The 20,314-nt window shown below is 42.3% G+C and overlaps 2 protein-coding genes and 1 long non-coding RNA gene across 4 annotated transcripts; 1 reads left to right on the forward strand and 2 right to left on the reverse strand.

Moving 5' to 3' along the window:
- Nucleotide 1: 1 nt before the first annotated feature.
- Nucleotides 2-645, forward strand: LOC124629158 (uncharacterized). 2 transcript variants are annotated; one of them, XR_006984058.2, is made up of 2 exons: nucleotides 2-212; nucleotides 306-645. It is a non-coding gene; the product is annotated as an uncharacterized LOC124629158 (long non-coding RNA). The 2 variants fall into 2 exon arrangements; XR_008398339.1 differs by having other exon boundaries at nucleotides 118-190.
- Nucleotides 646-1,189: 544 nt separating this feature from the next.
- On the reverse strand, nucleotides 1,190-6,973 carry pigs (phosphatidylinositol glycan anchor biosynthesis, class S). Its single transcript, XM_017492318.3, has 12 exons — nucleotides 6,887-6,973; nucleotides 6,452-6,591; nucleotides 4,759-4,870; nucleotides 4,574-4,663; nucleotides 4,381-4,472; nucleotides 3,928-4,165; nucleotides 3,636-3,778; nucleotides 3,428-3,542; nucleotides 3,170-3,315; nucleotides 2,968-3,068; nucleotides 2,662-2,872; nucleotides 1,190-2,412 (listed from the first exon to the last, which is right to left on the reverse strand). Exons 1-12 carry the CDS (start codon nucleotides 6,912-6,914, stop codon nucleotides 2,134-2,136), a joined length of 1,695 nt encoding a protein of 564 aa, XP_017347807.1. The 5' UTR covers nucleotides 6,915-6,973; the 3' UTR covers nucleotides 1,190-2,133.
- A 2,861-nt stretch (nucleotides 6,974-9,834) lies between these two features.
- Nucleotides 9,835-19,748, reverse strand: aldocb (aldolase C, fructose-bisphosphate, b; the record flags this gene model as incomplete). The annotated part of the gene is given in 9 exon segments (NM_001200595.1): nucleotides 9,835-10,105; nucleotides 10,425-10,624; nucleotides 10,716-10,890; nucleotides 11,073-11,156; nucleotides 11,245-11,405; nucleotides 11,793-11,847; nucleotides 12,846-13,057; nucleotides 14,070-14,203; nucleotides 19,703-19,748. Coding segments are annotated over 8 exon segments (1,092 nt in total). The 3' UTR covers nucleotides 9,835-10,012.
- Nucleotides 19,749-20,314: the final 566 nt, after the last annotated feature.

The following is a 20,314-nucleotide window of genomic DNA, read 5'->3' on the forward strand; positions in this document are numbered from 1 at the left end:
TACTATATAGGCGTACTACGTCAGAAGTGTAAGGTGCTGTTTTATACGCCCTACGTAGTACCCTACGTATTCAAAGAGGAGGCATTTTAGATTCAACCCAAATATGCGCGGTCACGTGCTTACCACACGCCTAAGTGAAAGGAGATTTTTCCTGACTTCATTTGTTCTTCATTTTGTACAAAATACACTTGTAAGCACGTTTAACTACCCATGTAGGTGTATTTTAAATGGCTTTAACTTAAACATTTATATATATTAATGTGCAATAGTCAAAGCGCATTTTTTTTATTTCTTACTTTGTACAGATGACCTGGAAGATATTTAGGACATGATGAAAATATTGGCTTAAGCCATGACCTCAGCACTAATGTACTCAGTGGTTGGGAAAACTGACTTCCGGTCCTGAATGCTTGTCTTGGTTTGGATGGGCCTCCTGTCAGTCATTTTATAGACACTGCGGGACAGGGGAGATAATCCAAGGACAGAGATTTATGAAAATGAGTAGGTATTGGGGGGTAGGGTCAATAATTAAAATCAAGCAAAAATACCCTAAACACTTAAACATCACACCCACATAAATGACTACACAGATGGCTAATCCTACCTAATGCTTCCATCCATCTTCTATACCGCTTATCCTACAGGGTCACGGGGAACCTGGAGCCTATCCCCGGGAGCATCGGGTACAAGGCGGGGTGGCAATCCATCGTAGTGCACACTCACATACACATTCACACACCCATTCATACACTACAGACACTTTGGACACGACAATCAGCCTACCATGCATGTGTTTGGACTCGGGGAGGAAACCAGAGTACCCGGAGGAAACCCCCGCAGCACGCAGAGAACATGAAAACTCCGCCCACACAGTGCTGCGACAGGAATCGAACCCCCGACCTGGTTCAGTCCTTTCATTAAACTATTAACTATGTGGGTTTCTATATTTTTGTATGACCGCTTCAGACACGTCATATCCACATGCCAGATTTACTTCACTAATGCTCATGGCATTACTCCATAAGTGTTACTTCAGTGTTAATGCCTTCAATATTATATATATATATATATATATAAAAATTAGTAATACATTCATATTTTCCTTTCATATGGACAATAAGCATGTCTATAAGAGTTCAAACGTCATAAGGATTCCAGTGATACCGTCAGACGGCAAAAACAAAATACAGTAAATGAATACATAATGTTGTAATTTAAGTAATATCAAATTACAAAGAGAGAACAACAAACAGATTCTCACATCTGGATTGAGCAAACAGACTGAGCCGATATGGATCGGTATCAATTTGATATTGAGCCAATAGACTACAATGGGGGGGGGGGGGGATAAAGAAGTTATAGTACAAACTTAAAATGTTTTACATATTAAATACGTCCCAGATGTTTCGACAATGTAGCTCAAGCCAAAACTTACAGGACAGTTTAACAATTTCATTAGAACATGCTTTTGCCCTTATGTTAAGATTTTATAGAGTAAACAAGACTAATAATTTTTTTTTTTTTAAATGGACACCACGTACCAACACCACATAATGTTCATAATAAGCGATGACCAAAAAAAAGGGCTTATTGCAGATACTGTGAATGAGATCAATGGTGCACACCTCAGTGACCTGGTTTCCCCAGGCAAAGACTGCGGAAAAAGAAGGAAAATTAATATGGCTTTTCCGATATCCAAACTTTTTCGGTTAGTTTCAGGTCTTTTGTGTGGTTTTAAAGATGTAGCTGGGCTGTAAATTGTGCTGAACCCTGATAAACCTGGGTTTTAGAAGAGGAAGTAATTAGTTAAATGAAAATTTCTTCGATACTATGGAAAAAAAAAAAAATCTTTAAATGTATGAATGAACACTGGCGTGACGAGCGCTCCTCCCCTCGGTGGGCGCAAAAAATACCCGAAAACACAAACGGTTCGGTTCAAAAGGTGACTCCAAAGGAATCTGAAAAGTACTTATGCTTTCCAGCCTTTAAACAGACAACACAGTCCTTGTATATGACTGTAAATATCTACACAACAGACTGTCTTTAGTAACAACGTACAGTGTAATGAAAAATCAGTGCGTAGAAACAACATTCACACGCACCAACGGATTCCGCGTGTGCATTAGTGTTCTCTCAGTCTTTTTTGGCCAGCTTGTCAGCACGTTTCTGTCTAATCTCATTGACGATCTTTAGCAGCGAGAGCACAATGGGCACACACATGGGCAAGAAGAGAGGGATGTAAATGGCAAACTTTTGGTCGTCAGGGAAGTATAACAGATGCAAAAGAGAGGGGTCGAAAAACGCTCTCTCAGAAGCCAATATGGCCTCCCGACTGTACTGCAGGGCGAAGGCCAAGTTCCCGGCCTCCAGCTCCGCCATGGCAGCCTGGAGCGACGTCACCGCACTGGACACCTGCAACAGAAAGACAAAATGTAGCAGATTATGTCTTCGACGTCTTAATGTCCGTAGAAGCGAGCGAAATGCAGTTTCCAAATTAAAAAGAAAAAGAAATGTATGCTGTTAAAGAAAGAACGTATTCATGGTCATAAACCGGATTGCTTTGTGGATATATAGCGTAGCGAGGAATTACGGAAGAAAACGCTACAGGACGTGCTGTTATAGGAAAACTAAATAACGATGGGATGAGCGGCGTTCCCTCACCTGCTGGGCGATGTTGTCGTTAATAACGATGTTGCTGATCTGGTCGAGGAGCTGAGCGAGCGAGGTGATGGTGGTCGTAGCGGTAGCCACGTTCTCTACGCTGCGACTCCACAGCAGCCGGTCCAGCTCCCAATCGGCCAATCCTGCGCTGCCTGGGCTCTGCAGAACGAAACCGGGAGGAGGTTGTGTCTTATGTACTCCCAATAACAGCCTGAGAGAAAGACAGAAGCGTGTTGGGGGGGAAAAAACTACGTATCGGGCAGTCGGGTGAAATGTAAAAACTGTGTGTAAACGTCGATGACGGACCTTAACTGTGCCAAGAAGACACCCATAACTTTGGCCATGTCGATGTTGATATCGACAGGAAATTCCGCCTCAGGTCCGTACATGTCGTTCACGTTGTACACCTAAAAAAAAAAACCCAACAACAAATGGACAGGTATAAAGGAAAACACATTAAACAGTTAAAGAAAACATGCACGGTGATGGTGAGGAAAACAGACCGTACCATTATCCCTCCCCAGCGGGGGCTGTGGAAGGCGTTTGAAGACACTTCCTTCTTCCCGTGGTCTCTGATGAAGAGCGGAGAGTGATGGGCTTCGGGTATATACAGCAGGAAGTTCAGCACCGGGTATGAAGACGCAGCATTGGAGCCTGGACAAGAGAACGCGGCGTAAAATCCGTCACGATTTTAACTAGCGAATGCACGTGAGACGCCATGAAAATAACCTGTGTTTATTTAGGCAAACTAGAAAAATACCCCCACCTAGCCTTGCTTCCACAGGATTGATGACGTGCGCCAGGCTGGCTGCGTTGAGAGTGTACGCTGATACGGTGTTGTCAAAACGAGGGTTGACCCCCAACACTGCGTAGTACAGGATCTGAAAGAGAAAGGGTTTCTCAGAAACATTCGCAGCACACAAAGGCTAGTAGAAACGGCAAAAATGTTGATCATTTTTTTTAGACTCAAGTACCTGCGAGTCCACGGAGAAGTTCGCTATCGGGGTCAGTTTGTTCAGAAGAGGCTGGATGTAGCTATGAACAGCTCCTTCGATGTCCCAGTGCAGGCTGTGGGATTTGGGGTCGGGGTTCAAGAGGCTGAACGTGATTTCATAACCTGAGGAGAAGGAAATAATAATAATAATAATAATAATAATAATAATAATAATAATAATAAAGGTAAGTTGAAGATCCAGCACAGACTCTGATTGGTCAGAAGGTGTTGATTATGTAAGGAATAGAGCATGACAGGGTGTTAGTCCTGACCTGGACTGGACTTGATGGCCCTCATGCTGTCGACCAGGCTCTCCTTGCTGACCTGGCTGATGCGGATGCGGTCGCTCAGAGCGCCGACGATTTCCTGGTGGCTAAAGGACATGGTGTCGATCACCTGCTTGACCTGAGGCTCCAGAGCGGACAGCACCTCCTTCAGACTCCCGGCAGGTGGAAGCGGAGCGGCACGCAGCAAAGCAGTGCGCCACTGACCCACAAATACTTTCACATCCTTCATGTAGAAACAGAGCAGTCAGCCATCTTTCTTACGATCAGTGACGACAAACTCTAGCTCTGTAAAGAATGATTCATATCACAGGGTTCCAGCTCAACGTCCATGAGCCTATTAAACTGAATCTGAGACTGACAGCCCTGATGTTTACATCATGTGTGTGTGTGTGTGTGTGTGTGTGTGTGTGTGTGTGGGCGCGCAAATGTGAGTCTTACAGCTGGTAGCAAGGTGGACGACTCGGGGATGACGTACACCACGACAGAGCCACAAGCGCTCTCACTGAGCACGTGCAGAGAAAGATCCGCCTCTGCGTGACGACAGAAACGTCAAGCCCGGCTTTTAACACCAAGACAGATTTTGATATCGATCGATTATATATTTCTAAAGTGTCTGCAGTTTACGAAGTACCTTGAGCTGTGGGCTGATTTAAAGCGTCTTCTTCCATGACGGTAGCCGTGCGATACTTGGTTTCGTACCTATACCGCAGCAGGTTCTTAGCTAAAGCATTGAAGGAAAACAGGGAATAAACATTTCCAGCGGACGTTTTGAAACAATTCTCCATATCGAGGAACCTGGAACGATCTTTCACTCACCATCTACCTGGTGCTCCTGCTCTTTGGCCTGACTGAGCGGGACCTTCTTCTGCTGCTCTGGGCTCAGGGTTCCTCGAGAAAACACCACCTCGACATCGACGCTTAACTGGAGCTTTAGGAAGCATAAAACACAGCTCTCACGCATACAAACTCAGCTATTCAGGATTCCTTTGAGGTTTTTATCCCGTAGTTTACACGACAGGATAAATAGACAAATGAGCCAATGAATGTAAAGATCCCGAAATCAACTGGGAAATGTTACTAGCATGTAGGTCTTCATTTGTTACAAAAGGACAGTCAGAAGAGTGTTATAAATGTATATTTGATTAACCCTTTAGTTTGACGGCACTGAATGGTTATTACTCATTAGGCTGGCGGACGTGCTTCATAAATAAGAAGCTGCGTTTCACTGTACTTTGGCAAACAGAAATGAAGAGCATGGAACTCCACGTGGATTAAAATGATTACAGAGCCCCATTCCAGTACAGCTTCCCTAGCACTGCTTTCTGGAAAATATTTACGCAATGCTTATGAATGAATTATAAAAGGCACTGTGTACACTATATGGCCAAAAGTTTCTGGACACCTGACCATCATACCCGTATGTACTTGCGAGCATCACATTCTAGATTTAGTCCCTTTTTCTTCGTACAAGCATTCAAGGATTTTTATTGTCTTTCCAACACATGTACATGAGCTGGAACGAAATTAAGTACCAAAGGTCCGGTTGAAACCCCTCACGAGTAATAACAGCTAACCCGCTAAACACAAATACCCAATCATAGACACATAATAAATTAGCAGCATAGCAAAAGACATGAAAAAAAAAAAACGTTCAGTTTGTCAGTTCTGATGTGTGGCAGAGTTTAATAGTCTAACAGCTTCTGGAAAGAGGTTGCTTTTTAAACCGGTCATCTTAGATCTGATGCTGCGCAGCCTCCTGCCCGAGGGGAGAAGGACATAGTCTGTTAGCAGGGTAGGAGGAGTCCTTCATGATGCTGGAGGCCCTACTCATGCATCTGCTGATGTATGGGTCACTGATTACCAGGAGACTGCATCCAATAATCTTCTCCGCCGACTTAACCACACGCTGCAGTTCCCATACCATACTGTAACACACGAGGTGAGGATGCTCTCCAACACAGACTTATAAAAAGATGTAAGGACTGTAGATCCGAATCCAGCCCGCTTAAGTCTCGTCAGAAAGTACGAGGCTGCTGCAGTACCAACAACAACCTCCACTCTTCTGGGAAGGCTTTCTACTAGATGTCGGAGCATGGCTGTGGGGATTTGTGATTTAGTGAGGTCAGGTCCTGATGTCAGGCTAGGAAGAAGTGCACAGTCAACGTCCCAAAGGTGTTCATTCGGGTAGAGGTCAGGACTCGAGTTCTTCCAGTCCAACCGTGTCTTCACGGAGCTCGCTTTGTGCACAGGCGCGGTCATGCTTGAACAGGTTTGGGCCTCTTAGTTCCAATGAAGGGAAAGTGTAACGCTAGAGCGTACAACTTCGCATTGTCAACTATGGATGTGATGGTCAGGTGTCCACCAACTGATCTGATCAGCACTTACCAGTTTGCAGACTTGGACCACCAGTGTGAAAATCTCAGCCTGGGGTTTTGGTAGCTGATCAGACCGAGCTGGATTTTTCAGCAAGGTTGATAACTGATGTAGTAAAGTTAAGAAAGATGGATACCTGTAAGGAGTCGAGCTCAGAGATTTGGGAATATGGGAGCCAGGCGCGGTATGTTTCTGTGGTCTTCCACCATAACGGCAAGCCAAGAAGGATGACCACAGCGGCGATGGCCAGTGCAGAATTTCTCCCACGCCGCTTTTCTGTAATTACAGCACACACACACACACAAAAAAAACCCCCATGTTTTTAAATAGTACACAAACCTAAATCTCCCCAAAGTCGCCATTAATCAACGCAACATGCTATTTCTAAACACAGGTTAATACAACCAGAGGAGCATCAGCCTGCTACATACATTCAGATTTATCCTCCAAATGTCTACAGATTATTTAAAACGCAGAATGATATCGGAGACAAATGCTAAATGTATCAAAATTAAAAGAAATCAAATACATTACTTCATGACATATGAGGAAATGTTTATGAGTTCCTCACCTATCTCCATTGCTGTCATTGCTGCCATTGCTGCAGGAAGATACTACCGCATATGACGTAGACGACCAATCAGAGAAAAGAATCTACATATGGTTTGTCCAATCAAATCAGAGAAGAGGCGGGTTTAGTTTGCTGTACGGAAGCCTAGCAGGACAAGTGGGAGTGGGAAACAGCATACATAAGGCAAAGAAAAAAAATAAGAATAGTCGTTTTAAAATGATTTGAGGTCGGTGAGGTGCGTTCATTCGTTTTTGGGTTCAAAAGTGAAAAGCAAAATGCAAATGACGGCGTGTTTATTATTATTTTTGTTTAAATATTGACAAATGACAAAAAAACAAGCAAACAATGTTTAAAACCCATTTTTTGCTCAAAAATGCAAAATATTTCAAATATGTATCATTTATATTTTCTACTCGTCTTATATTTTTTTTTAATTTGGAGTTATATTTTGAGTTGTTCTTGACTCGGTATCACAGCACAAGTTGCCTAACTCAGTGGTTTTCAAAGTGTGGACCGCCAGGGGGCGCCGGGGGGCCTCAACAATTTGGTGTGAAAAAATAAATAAATACATGATTTTTTCTATCTCACTCTCAAGACAACCACACACACACACACACACAATCAATTCCTAATGTAATGTAAAGATGTAAGATGTAGTTATTAATAAAAATAAAAAAGGGGGATATATTCAGAAGTCTGTATTTTTAATGTTTTAGAGACATCTTGCAAAAGGGGGGCCTCGGGCAAATGTTAATGCCATTTGGGGGGCCTTGCCCTGGAAAATTGTGGGAACCGCTGGCCTAACTAAGCTGAAACACCCTTAACCTTTTCATGTGTAAATTATTTATACGCATATCCATATCATTCTTTAGATTTTTACTTAAAAATTGCATGATGTATGAATTTTGATTGTCTAATTATCACGTGTATTAAAAAATAAATGGATTGTCTGAGTTAAAAAAAAAGAAAAAGAAAAGAAAAAGATTAAAATAGTATGCCGACCCCCCCCCCCCCCCTTCACACCTTGCGTTCTCCAAAAGAAGGATTTCTGACTGATTTTCAAAGACTTCTATGTGTTTAGTTTGCATTTTTAACATTCAAGTCTGAAATTCGTAATGTTCATGACCAAAATGATAGAAAATACATATTTCGGACCATTTTACTTTTTTATTCATTCTATTTCATGTTTTGTTGTTTATTTTGTATAGAAAGCTAATAAAGATTAAGAACGCCAAATAGTCTAGAAGGTTTACGTTAATTTACAGTAATGCTATCAAGTGATTTGCATCATTCATATATATATATATATATATATATATATATATATATATATATATATATATATATATATATATATATATACATACATACATACATATACATACATATACACACACATACAAGTTGCCTTTACAAAAGGAAGGGGAGTGATGCTACCACCACCATGCTTTAGAAGAAGAATGATGGTTCTTAAGCATGTAGAGAACGCGATGCTGCTTAACTATAGGAGTGGTCTCCAGCATGGCTTTTCTCCCTGTGGAGCATCCTGTGGACTGCTTCTCTTGTCCAAGCTGTGGATCTCTCCAGTTCCTACGGAGTTAACCGCAGCCTCGTGGTTGCTTCTCCAAGTAATGCCTTACTATACCAGATCGTTTTTTTTTTTTTTTCCTCTTTTTTTTTTTTAAAACCGGACGTGCCAAATTCTTTCCGTCTTTTAATAAATGGATTTAATGGTGTTCCTCAGGCTGCTTGGGATCATTTTAATAAACAAACCCTGACAGATACTCTGTCCCCAGAGATGTTTTGAGAGCTCCTTGGTATTCGTGATGCTCTTCCAGGAACAGGAGTATTCACATTGAGGTCACCTGACACTTTAATTAAATTACACACCAGCTGACTCTTCAGTTAACTACATGACCGTTAGGTGCAACCGGTTACACCACAACTAATTCCGTGACGAATCCTCGTGCAGAGTCCTCCCAGTCCTGCTCCAGAATGATGGGACAATTTGTATAGATTCGTGACATACAGTCCAAATGAAATCCATTTCGAGACAAATATTCTCCTGTAATAGTTCAAGTATTGCAATAGCATCAATTTTCAATCCACATGATTAAATCAGAGGAGACATGTCTGGGGATTTTAATCTCTTTATTTTATATATATGTTTTTCTGCTTGACATCAAGTGCTTAGAGAAGAACACCACAACAACATCACAGTTTATCCAAATCAGCAGTGACCGCTCCCCTCGAAACGCTCCGTACAGTTAGGTCCTCATCAGCGTATTAAGCTAATAAACTTCACCGTCTCTGTATCGCTACGCTACAAAGATGGAGGGAGAGCGTAGTACGTTCAAGCACACGACACAAAACAGCAAACTAATATAGTTAGTATCCTAGGATTTTCAAAACAACAGATGAGCAATACTAAACCTTTGTACTATATATTAAATAACATTCCTCTGTTGGTACGAGTGTCAATTGTTCGTTAAACTGTTGTGATGCACACAGAAGTACTGACACACACACGCCACTCCATTTCTTCTCTCTCACACACACACAGAAGGAATGTTCCTGCCCAGCGTTTACTCTACTCATACCCGCCTGCAATGCTTCGGGGACACACAACGTCTGGAATGGATAACGTGTTTGCTCTCCACCGTTCTGCGCTCACAACCACAGCAAATACAGGAATGACACGAGACACGGGAAATACACGACCTGGCGCGAGCGTCTTGGAATTGAATACTTCAAACCAAATGGGAAGGAAAAAAAAAACAAAAAAAAACCAAACAATAAAAAGTTTTCCAAATGAAATTAAATAATACAACTTAAACCGAGTGTTAATAATTCAGCCATGCAGGCGACACTATTTGATTAATATTATAGAACTGTTTAGAATCCCCTTGTTCTGCTTTCCAACCTCTCATCCTAACGTGTTGAAGAAATTTTTTTTTTTAGCTAGACAAGACTAGGAGACGTTTTATCGACGACTCCTGCAGAGAGAACAGACAGACGACAACGCAGGCCTGTGATTGGCTGGTGACGCGGAGAGGGAAGCTGCTGTGGAAGATACTACTGGTCGGCAGAAGCTGGAGAAAGCGGGGGCGATGGTGGTGGGGAGGTTTAGTAGGCGTGGTTGGCCACGTACAGAGACTGTCCCGCAGCGCCGGAAGTTCCGCTGGACACGTACTTTCCCTTAGCGGCCAGGCCGTTAGCCTGCAGGGGGAGGAACCAAATCGTCAGAAACATTACGAGACAGTAATAGTAGTAATAATAATAATAATAATAATAATAATAAATCATCATCATCATCATCATCATCATCATCGCACTTCACTATACATCAGATTGCTGTTGCATATTTTATTAGCGGTCAATACCTTAAACTATAGGACAAGACCGATACTAACGGTTAAAAGTTTAGACACACCGAGTCTTTATTTTTAATAAACTGAACAGAGAGTCAGTTCACGAACTTTTAGATTAATTCTGTAGTAATAAGCAGACGAGTGCAGGTGGAAACTCTATAACGAACCTCGGCGCGCTTGATGAACTCCTCGGTGGCGGCTTTCGTGTTCCCCTTGACCCCGCGCCAGGTGTTCAGGGCTGAAGCCTGCAGAGCACGGCCGTAGGAGAAGGTGAGTGCCCATGGCTTGGTCAGGGGGCATGTGTTGATGGCATTCAGGTTGACGGTTGCCTCCTCTTCACTCTGACCTCCAGACAGGAAGGTTACGCCTGGGCGAGAAAAGGCAAAAATCGATTAGCCGTGCTAGTAGGTGCCGAATGAAAGCGGATATCGTCCAACGCGAACTCTACGATACGTTACCTGTGACTGCTGGAGGAACGGTGCGGCGCAGGGCGGTGACTGTTGCCATGGCGATCTCCTCATTGGAGAATTTGGTGGGGCAGGAGTGTCCGGCAGTCACCATGTTGGGTTTGAGCAGTGTGCCCTCCAGGTAGACGTGATGGTCAGACAGAGCCTTGTAGCAGGCAGCAAGGACCTGGAGCACAAGAGTTAGAGTTGATGTTATCTTCTGAACACTAGGGGCGCCGTTGAGCTCCAAATAGGATCAAGCCGATCCTTGAAACACCAAGTTCAGTGCAGCTGCTGGAAACCGTCAGCACGTCACAAAGTGTTTTATTCCACTTACACAATGACAATTACAGGTCAAGAGATTATTACCTTCTCAGTGACGTACTGGCAACGCTTGAGGTCATGATCTCCGTCAGGCAGGATCTCCGGCTCCACGATGGGCACGATGCCGTTCTACAAAACGGAACAGAGAGAGAACACCGCTACATCTCACCGTCTAATCTCGCTGAGCAATGCGAGCACGAGCTGTTTCAGAGCTCACCTGCTGGCAGATGCTCGCATAGCGAGCCAGGACGTTGGCGTTCTCCATGATCGCCAACTCGGAGGGAGTGGTCTCGCTGATCTTCAGCACACAACGCCACTTGGCGAAGTCAGCGCCGTCCTTCTTATACTGGGCGCAGCGTTCAGACAGGCCGTCCAACCCTGCACACGCAAAAAGGAATAATCAGTTCGGACGTCATCGATCGAGGGGGTTAAACATGCGGCCCGCAACGATCTCCCGGGTCTGCCTTTCAAATTCTGATCATCTTCTGGATTTTAAATGAATAGAAACATTACAGAAAAGGAGCTAGAACTTTGATGCTGTAACCACCATGCCAACTAATTTAAAAGGTTCCACAACAACAGGAGTAAATACTTTTATGTGATCACAAATCTTTTTTAAATATGAAATAATTTTATAATAAGACGCACCGACTTATGCGTAAATACTTGTGCAAACCAAATTATAGCCATATGGTAGAACTATAAATTGGATTTTTAGGCAATCTGTTCGTCCGTTTTTGTAACTGCGATAAACGAGGTCTTTACCCTGCGTTGTGGTTTCACCGTTGGTCCCCGCCAGAGGAACGACACCTTTGTCGACCTATCGGGAGAAGAACACAGTCTTCAACACTGGAACTCAAATTACACATCAAATTCATTTCTAAAAAGGTAGCATTCTTACCAAACCAAGATACAGTGTGGGGAAATGAACACCCCCCCCCCCCCCCCCCCCCCATCACCCTGGACACCTTGCGTTCTCCAAAAGAAGGATTTCTGACTGATTTCCAAAGACTTCTATATGTTTAGTTTCGTTTGAATGGAGTATATTGTTCGGATTTGTCTCGACGGTTTGAGACATGCATTTCTGTTCTTTTTAATTTTTTTGCAGAGCAGTTGTGTGAGGTGTAGGAACGGAGATGACTGTAAAGCTGTAAAACTGTTGCTCCTGCTGCTTTCGGGTCCTCCGGAGACTCTCTTCCAGTGACTCCTGGCTTCTTCTCACTTACCTTCTTTAACATTAGACCGAGAGCGAGTTGTGAAATCTTTGAGCAGTGAACAACACACACATTTTCGAAGATATCGGGCCGACAGGAACGTTTATACGGAAGCCCATTTGATCCACGGAAGCCAAACGATCGATGCTTCGTCGGTGCATTCTTTGGAACCTCACTGAAGGTCAAGTGGACGTCAAGATTGCGAGAAAAGAACTCGACAAGAACTTGCCATTTTGAGGGAAATAAAGTTCAAATCACCTTTAATTCAAAACCTGAACAGTCTGAATACTTATTTATTACCATAAATGCTGCATGTGAAAGGAGAAATGCACCTTGAAAAGCGCTGATGGAAAATTCCCTCTTCTGCTCGTATTGTCGAACGTCTTCATTAATAAATCATTGGCATTTCACTTCAATGGCCACCATGTACAGTCTCCTAATCCCAGCCCTAATCCCAACCCTAATCGTGCACTGGCAGTGTTATTTATACATGGCTTCCATGGGTTTGCAAAGACAAGGGTGTGTGTGTGTGTGTGTGTGTGTGTGTGTGTGTGTGTGTGTGTAAATAAGTAAATAAAAAGCCACCACAATAAAAAAAAGATACCTTAATGCCCACGACAATGCCCCTGTCCTTGATCATCTTGGCGAAAGGAGTGCCATCGTCCGCGTTCTGGTAAAGGGTCTCGTGGAAGAAGATGACACCGCCAATGCAGGAGTCTATGCGCTCATCGGCCGTGAAGAGGAGCTGGCGATACAGACGGCGGTTCTCCTCGGTGTTTTCAACGCCGATGGGGTTCAGGCGCTTGGCCATACTTCCTGTTTGCACACATACCCACAAATATACTTCTTCATGCCAGAGGAACTGCTGCAAACCTCAAGCTGTTGTAACTATTACGATATACAGTCAGGTCCGTAAGTATTCGGACAGCGACGCAATTTTCGCAACTGTACACCACCACAACGGATTCGAAAGGAAGCAATACTGCATTAGCCGTATAGGAATTACGGACAGAGTGCCTCCTTTTTCACAGGCTCTATTCTGAATACTGAGCTACTTTTCTTCTGTACACGAACGTACCAAGTTTCTGTTATTTCTCCGATAGGTCAATTTTGTTTTTTTTCCCCCCAGCCTAATGATGGCCTCCTTCGCTCGCGTCGACACCTCTTGGACCGCATATTGAGAGTTCCCATGAACAGCTTACGAATGCAAACACAACGCTCGGAATCAACTCGAGACCTTTTCTCTCATTAATCTGTCACGAAATAACGAGGAAACAGGCCACACCTGGTCCGATTACTGTCCAATTACTTTTGCACCTCTGAAAATGGAGGGACTGCAAACCCCCACCCTACCCAAAAAAAAAAGAAAAAACCCTGTAATTCCTAAACAGTTAATGAGACGTTATTGTTAAACCCCTTGAAGTCTACACTTCATTTACACCGTCATCTTCAAACCGAATTTGTGCAGAATCGTGAAAATCCAAATTGAAAAAGTGTTGCACAACATTCACTGGGGTGCCAATAACTTTGCCACACCCTTTTTTAAATAATTTTTTAAAATAGAAAATACTATTATTTAAAATGCGAAAGAGATTTGTGTTTGTAGTTTGGTGGAAAAGGGCGATCACTGTGGTCCATATATAATTTCTGCCCGCTCAGTACAGGAGATGCTGATAATTGCTTCATTTCTACACATTTCATGTGCACACTGATAACGGTTAGCTGTTAATGCATGTTCTGTACAGTATGCTGTAATCATCTGCATATCAAAACAGTCGTATCCTAGGTGGTGATGAAGATAATTTGGACGGGAGAAGTTATGCGAGACCTGTGGACTCGTCCGCAGCCAGGATGCCTTTGCCGGGCGCGACGATGCGCTGGGCGATTTCCTGCAGCTCCTTCTTCTGCTCGGGGCTGAGTGCTGGGTACTGGTGCGTCATGATGCCTACTGCTCAAAACAACCTGAGAGAGAGAGAGAGAGAGAGAGAGAGAGAGAGAGAGAGAGAGAGAGAGAGAGAGAGAGAGAGAGAGAGAGAGAGAGAGAGAGAGAGATTATCGAGTGCATCAATTTAAAATGGCAAGTCACCATAAGTCAATTATACAACTGTTAGTTCAGATCCACTAATCTGATTGGACAAGCGGAGAGTTCGCATCAAGCAACAGTCCGTTACGTTGAAACAGTTACAGTACAGTTGGCAACACCACGAGAGGTCATGGCAAACACTACATTTTTCGTGAATATAACTATTTCTTGGGGTTTGATTGTTGCGGCCAAAAACGCTCGATTTCGTTGCGGCCCTTTTCAAAATTTGCAATGCAACTTGGGAGTTTTGATCTTTTCAGAAAACTACTCGCATTGGCGAAACTGCAATCGCGCGAGATGTTTGTTGGTAAACAAGAACTTTACTCGTTCGATGCACGTGAACCGAAGAGCGCTGAAAGCGCGTTGTGATGACGTCACGTCACGAGTCATAGCCCAGACCCGGGGAAAACTTCGGGGAATAAATAAATAATCATCGCAAGCTCCTCCGAATAGTGCAGCGTTCGCTTGATTTTGCGTTAATTTCTGCAGCCGTAAAAATCCTGGATGGACTGATGAATTTTTATGTTCGGAAGATGAAAAGGAAGAAGGGAAGCAAGTTAAACTGGATAGACCTTTAGCGGGAACGTACAAACCAGCGTGGGCCCGATGCGCCGCGAACCAGCTAACTAGCGGAGGGGCTGTTAGTGAGTCTGTGCGTTGGCATAGCAACATGCAACAGCATTGAACAGCAAATTGAACCTGTGAAAAATTGGAATATCGCATAAAATATTTGCGAATAAAAGCACCGCTTCCATCCCACGTTATCAGGAGAACAAAATAGTCACTTTCTGGGAAAGTTGTCTATCCAAACGCACCTCTCCCCCTCTCTCTCGGCCATTTTTATGTTTCTGAACCAAATGTGATCCAAATCACATGACTTGTTCAGGCAAAGTCACGCATCAAGAAATTTATTCAGTAAAGGTGTTTCAATTGCAGTTTGTGCATGTCTTCTTACTGAATAATAATAATAATAATAATAATAATAATAATAATAATAATAATAACCCACCTCAATTTTTTTGTGCACATTTTGGAGATTTTATTCACATTTGGTGTATCCATCCATCCAAGCATTTTAATTAATTAATTAATTAATTAATACAAACATGCCAATAATGTCCACCGGACTTGAGTTCTAGCTACACTGCTCTTTGTCTCAGAGATGTAAAAGAAAAGAGAGGAAAAAAAAAAAAAAAAAAAAAAAGATAAACGACTCAATGTATTTCTGCACTGCTCTGGAAGAAGTGTTGAGGTAGCAAATGGTTTAAATTCCTCCTCTGGATTATATAAACCTCTGACGAGCAGCACAGAGATTTCCAAAGAGGGGTTTATGAACTTACGCTCGTCTAAACTTTGCTGTCAGAGCTCATTACATCGCTCAGAGTGGTCTACATACTCGGTGAGAACTCTAGCGACTCATCACTCTTACTAACCTTTTTTTGGGTTTTTTTTTTTTTTTTTTAAATGCATTTTAAAAAGCCAGTTTTTCCAAGCCTAATGCAAAACTAATACGGTTTTGGATTAGTCTAAACTTTTATCATAAGTCACCAGACCTCACTTTTTTCCCCTCCTCAAGACTTCATTGAACTTCCTCTCACGTTCTCCTGATTGCTCGCCCCCTCACCGACTGGGTCCAACCAGACCAGCTCAAACAGCACTGTTTAACTTGATAAACACCTCACTCCACTTAATGCTTTGAGTAAATCAGACCAAAATAGGGGGAGGGGGGGAAAATGGTGTGTGTGTCATGTGAGATAGAGAGATAGATAGATAGATAGATCCACACATACATACACACACACACGCATGCTAATACTATATGAAATCATATACAAGTAAGCAGCAAGAGTCTCATGTCCTCACAGAGGCAGAAGATGCACTCACTCAATCAGCCGCTTTGTGCGCCAAACCGAAAGGTTTCCACTGAAAAACAAAACCTGAGCCTTAGTAACCCTGTCTCGTTCCTCACCACTATACACGAGGGCTATAAGGGGGCACGTCTAGGCATCCTGTGTTTGAGAAACACAATTCTCTTGGCCAACCTCCAACAGCAGCTTATGGGCTTTCAAAAGAAGTCACAGTGCCACACAATTGGTTCGCTGCTCATGTTGGGCCAAAGCACTTTGTATAAATAATAATTTATTATTATTTTTAAAAGTGGCCCAGGATTTGTCACTTGCTTTTCCGTGTAAATCCTCTCCACTTTGAGGGAACAGTCAAGTTAAGAATCACTTAATCGTAGACAGCTCGTTAATTTACTGCCCATTACGAGTTTACGGATTTGAACTTCCTCTAAAACACCATTTGAGAGAGCTCTATTGGTATTGCCTAGGTTAAGGCTTTTATTTTTAAGCACTGAATCGTTTCCTGTGCTTGGCTCCCTGTCCCTTTGTCAGGTGTGATATCTGCCTATAAATACATCCATATGAAAGGCCATTTACATAGTAACCGTTATGACTGAAAACTTAACCGACTTTAAAATCTTTTAGAAGACCAACGTCCGTTTCGCATGCTGCTTTAAAGGCAGTGTGGGGGGAAAAAAAACAATCAGGGTTCTCCACTGTATACAAGATCGATGATAAGAAGTTACTTTAGTACAAGTCGATTTCGATTTGTTCTAGTGTAAATAAATTCCCAGATCTGATTGGTCGGAAGGCAGGCATTCATTTTCCAGAACAGTACATACGGTGAAGGTTTCTGTAATGAGATGATTTATGGAAGGAGTCTCTGATGTCAGTGCAAAGTCTTAAAGCTCTGTCCAGATAGGATTAAAATGCACATGAGGTCTTGGAGTAATTTTCTAATTCACAGGTGCTCCTCTAGGACTCGATGCATGTCCAGATCAGCTACGTCGAATGAAATAAGTGCCAGAGTGTCTTCGACTGCTCGGACACCGTCTCGCGAACGAAACACCAACATATGACAACCTGACTCAAACATCCAGGTTTGTAGAAAACACAACCCGCCAGAAACCTGCTCTTCCTGTGGCGCCATTTTATTTCTGCCTGGAAAAAAAAAAGAAAGAAAACGTTTTGCCGGACACCGCTCTGTTAAACAAATCCCATCCGGAATAAGGATTTGCGGAAGTTTGCGTTTTTAGGTTTTTCCTCTCGAGCCAAGCTAAGAATTTTTTCCCCCTCTTTTATTAGCTTTGAAAGAGAGAAAAAGAAAAAACAGCTTATAAAGGCAACCACTGCTTATAGCTGCTATAGCACAAGTGATAACAGGTACTCAGTTTGATGGTGTTCAATTGTAATTATTGACAGTTAAAAAAAAAAAAAAAAAAAACATGCTTTGCTAGTTAATAATGTAAAATTGTCATCACTGGCAAATCGATGTGGTATAAAAGAAATAAAAACACTTTAGGATGTATTGTTTTGGGAAGATCTAACGCCCGTGTGGCTCTGATTCACGTCAGTCCGCATAACCCCACCCTGTCGCTGTTTATTTTCCAAGAACAGCACACCTCATTGTGTTTATTCCTCATTCAACATCTTTACATGCTTTGGTTTTTAGTCCGTCATAACTATTTATTTTTTAGGAACATGATATTTCAACAGATCATAAAGCATTCACTGAGTTTTTTTTTGAGAATTCCCTACCATTTTAGATTCATACTATCATACAATATATACACGCAAAAGCTCAGACGTTTCTGCGCTGCGTCACTCCCAGATCTCCTCCTCCTGGACCGGTCACATCCATCAACGTGACGGAGACGCCAGACACCGACCAGATAAAACAAGATCCAACGCCTTGCAGGATGCAGCTCCAGCTCCGATCTCCTACCTGATCAACACCTTCAACATCAGCTGGATGATATTTGTGTCAGGGACTGAGTGACTAAATCACCGGGAATGGACATGTTGCACGCTTGAATTACCAGGGGAGTGGGTGTTTAATGTAAATGCAAAGTGCATTTTGCAACTCATTAAGAAAATGACATTTTCCCTTTTTAATTTTAATTACAGGCCACAAAATACCAATACGACAAAAGAGAAGAAAAAAAAATTGTCTCTAAGGTTGCATGGAAAATGGCATCACCTCACGCACACACATGGAAAAAGAAATTGTAAATGTGGGTTTGCACAGTAAATGTAATTTGAGTAGTCATTCTTCGGCACAAAATACCTCCCCATAGAATAATTACAAGGGGGAATTTTTTATTATTATTTTCTTTTTATTTACACACAACAGTATTTGTAGTGTCAACCATCAACAAGCCACGGATCATCCAGCTTTTTCAAAAGATCTTACAAATACTGAATAATATATAAGCGAGTACAGAAGACTCCTCAGAGGTTAAGACTGTATCAAGGTGAATTAGTGTGAAATGTACAGGTAATGACATGCGCAGTAGGACTCTGTAGAAACACGCACTATAGCAACGATATTAAACCCGAGCATCCGACATGCGTCACATCAGCGCAGGCAACATTATTAATTTGATACCTACAGAACCCCAGTGTCTGCGTTTCTGCTGCGCAGTGTTGACGTTCCCCCGTATACGCCATTTTGCGATGGTTTCTCAATGATGGCTTGGGGAAATTGAGATTTTTTTTAAATAATTTATTACAGCAAGTTACGACATCTATGGTTAACTTCGACCAGAAACCCAAGGTTTTAGTCACTTATTTCCGGTTTTAAACATCGTGGTAGATTACTCAACCTCCGGGTAACGTTTTTTCTTTCCCACTCCGAACAGGCTAAGCTAACCACCTCCCACTGCTGATGGAAATGCGTACGTGCACTTTGGCATACACACCTCATCACCTAAACGCCAACCTCCACATCCATACATACAGCCATCAAACCCAGGAGTGAAAATTTTTATGTTAATTACTGAAAATAGTGTGGGGTTGAATTGAATTTAAACTATTCGTTTTTATTAAATGATCTTTCCTGTACATGAGGCCAAAATGCGGAAGAGGAGGAGGTTAACGTCCTAAAGCGTGTTCAAGGTTGTCAGTGATGTTGATACATTTAACCCCCTTGATGCTTTTCTACAGATAATTAATATTAAACGTTTCACCTTATAATCCCTGCTTCATTAGCTAAACTACACAGTTATCCACAAAATCTGCATTACTGAGCAGTTACACTTGTTGACTTGATTAACGTTACTGTTAGCATTCGTATCACACACGATTACTATATTTTATCACTCAAGATACACAAAAAAAACAAAAACGCATACATTTGAATGAAACACCAGTCGAATAATCCTTACTGAGGCCAAAATTAATCTATACTCTCTACTCACTTATAATTATTATAAAACGTCTAGCATTTATATTCCAATTAGCCATGCAGAAATCTTGCTAGCGCTTTGATTAAGTTTATAAACAACTCACCGTAGAAATATACCGATATCTTACCTGGTTGGAGTGTAAAAGCCGGAGGATGTGAAAAAGATGCTTTTCAGTGACCGACACAAGCAGCGTTCTGATGCCGCACCGCAACGTGACCGCTTACAAAACTCCTTGATAAATATTCATGAAGCGTTCCCTTATACGTCCTTACGTCACGCGACGTATGCGTTGTGCGCTGGATTTGAGGTATGTCCTTTAGGCACGTAGGCAGTGGGGATGACTTGCTATATTATATTATGGCTCGAATTTCTCATGTAGGGTACACTCTGAAAACTGCATTTGAATTCCCATCAAGGTCTCTGTTGGTTCTCTTTGAATGGATGATATTGATATTAAATGGATGGATGGATGAATGAATGAATGGGTGATATTATAGTAATGCAACTGAAGCTAGGGTTGGTATGACCTTGAGGGGGGGTGATTCATCCTCAGGTTGCTCCATGAAGGCCTCCATGATGAGGGTTGGAGAGTAACAGATTGCATGTAACAGCGTTACGTAATCAGGATGCAAAAATTTGGTAGCTGTAATCCGTTACAGTTACATCAAAACAAAAAAAAAAAAACAGTAATCAGATTACAGGTATATTTTGTAAAAAAAAAAAATTTACAAATAAAAAG

Source organism: Ictalurus punctatus, chromosome 18, assembly GCF_001660625.3.
Source record: "Ictalurus punctatus breed USDA103 chromosome 18, Coco_2.0, whole genome shotgun sequence".
Classification (NCBI taxonomy): Eukaryota; Metazoa; Chordata; class Actinopteri; order Siluriformes; family Ictaluridae; genus Ictalurus; species Ictalurus punctatus.